General features: G+C 52.0%; 1 protein-coding gene across 1 annotated transcript; it reads left to right on the top strand.

Moving 5' to 3' along the window:
- Nucleotides 1–234: 234 nt before the first annotated feature.
- On the top strand, nucleotides 235–837 carry SARC_17321 (hypothetical protein; the record flags this gene model as incomplete). Its single annotated transcript, XM_014288583.1, has 1 exon — nucleotides 235–837. A coding segment is annotated over one exon (603 nt), but the record flags the coding sequence as incomplete, so codon positions are not given.
- Nucleotides 838–948: the final 111 nt, after the last annotated feature.

The following is a 948-nucleotide window of genomic DNA, read 5'->3' on the forward strand; positions in this document are numbered from 1 at the left end:
CGTGTGGAAAATACCACACACTATACAGTTGAACACATGTGCATAAGTACAACGCCAGTCACTTTTCGCTTTGTTCGCTCAAGGGGAAGTTATTAAATCAGATGCTGCTATTAACTGCCAGAGATACCTATAAAGAGGTACTTTTGGTGTGTATGTGTGTGTCATATACTTCAGGGGCTCGATAGACTTGTTGGAGAGGGTGTGATGATGACGCAGTGATGTTAACCACACCCCATGCCTATGCTGCACTCACCCAACGCACAGGCAGAGAGGGTGTCTGAGGATGACTCCGGAACACACAAGGAGGATGACGATACATCACACAGCACACGTCATGGGGAAGGGAGTGGGACAGAGCCATCCCACACACATGCACGTGCGGATATGCACACACATACACACACGGATGAACATGCACATGGATATACATCCATGGATAGGCACACGACGGTACCCTCACCCACGCTCTCGGGTGACGATAGGCTAGCACGAGCACCGGGCGGCCCACGACTTATGACAGGCGCAGAGCAGCGGAGACAGGGCATGGAAGAGATAGGACACCCACCACACACACAGCACACACAACACACACAACACACGCAGCAGATGCCGCCTCCAGGGGATGACAATGCGTGGCAGAAAGGTTTGGTGATAGTCTCTGTGCGCTTGAGCGTGGAGGAGCACTCGGATTCCGAGGCCGTTGCCATGGCGACGGACGGTGGGAGTCAGGCGCGGACAAGTAAACAGGAATCGGACGCAAACGAGGTCAAGGTGGTGAAACGGCTTCCCTTCGAAAGAAGTGTGACCGAAGTGCAATGCAACCAACGCTTTATTGTGGTAGCCTTGACGGATAGTATACACGTACTTCAGGCAGAGGTATGTGTGTATATTTGATAGGATAAGTGCATAAACGCACACACACACGCACACACACACACACACACACAC

The sequence above is a fragment of the Sphaeroforma arctica genome (genome assembly GCF_001186125.1).
Source record: "Sphaeroforma arctica JP610 unplaced genomic scaffold supercont1.10365, whole genome shotgun sequence".
Lineage (NCBI taxonomy): Eukaryota > Ichthyosporea > Ichthyophonida > Sphaeroforma > Sphaeroforma arctica.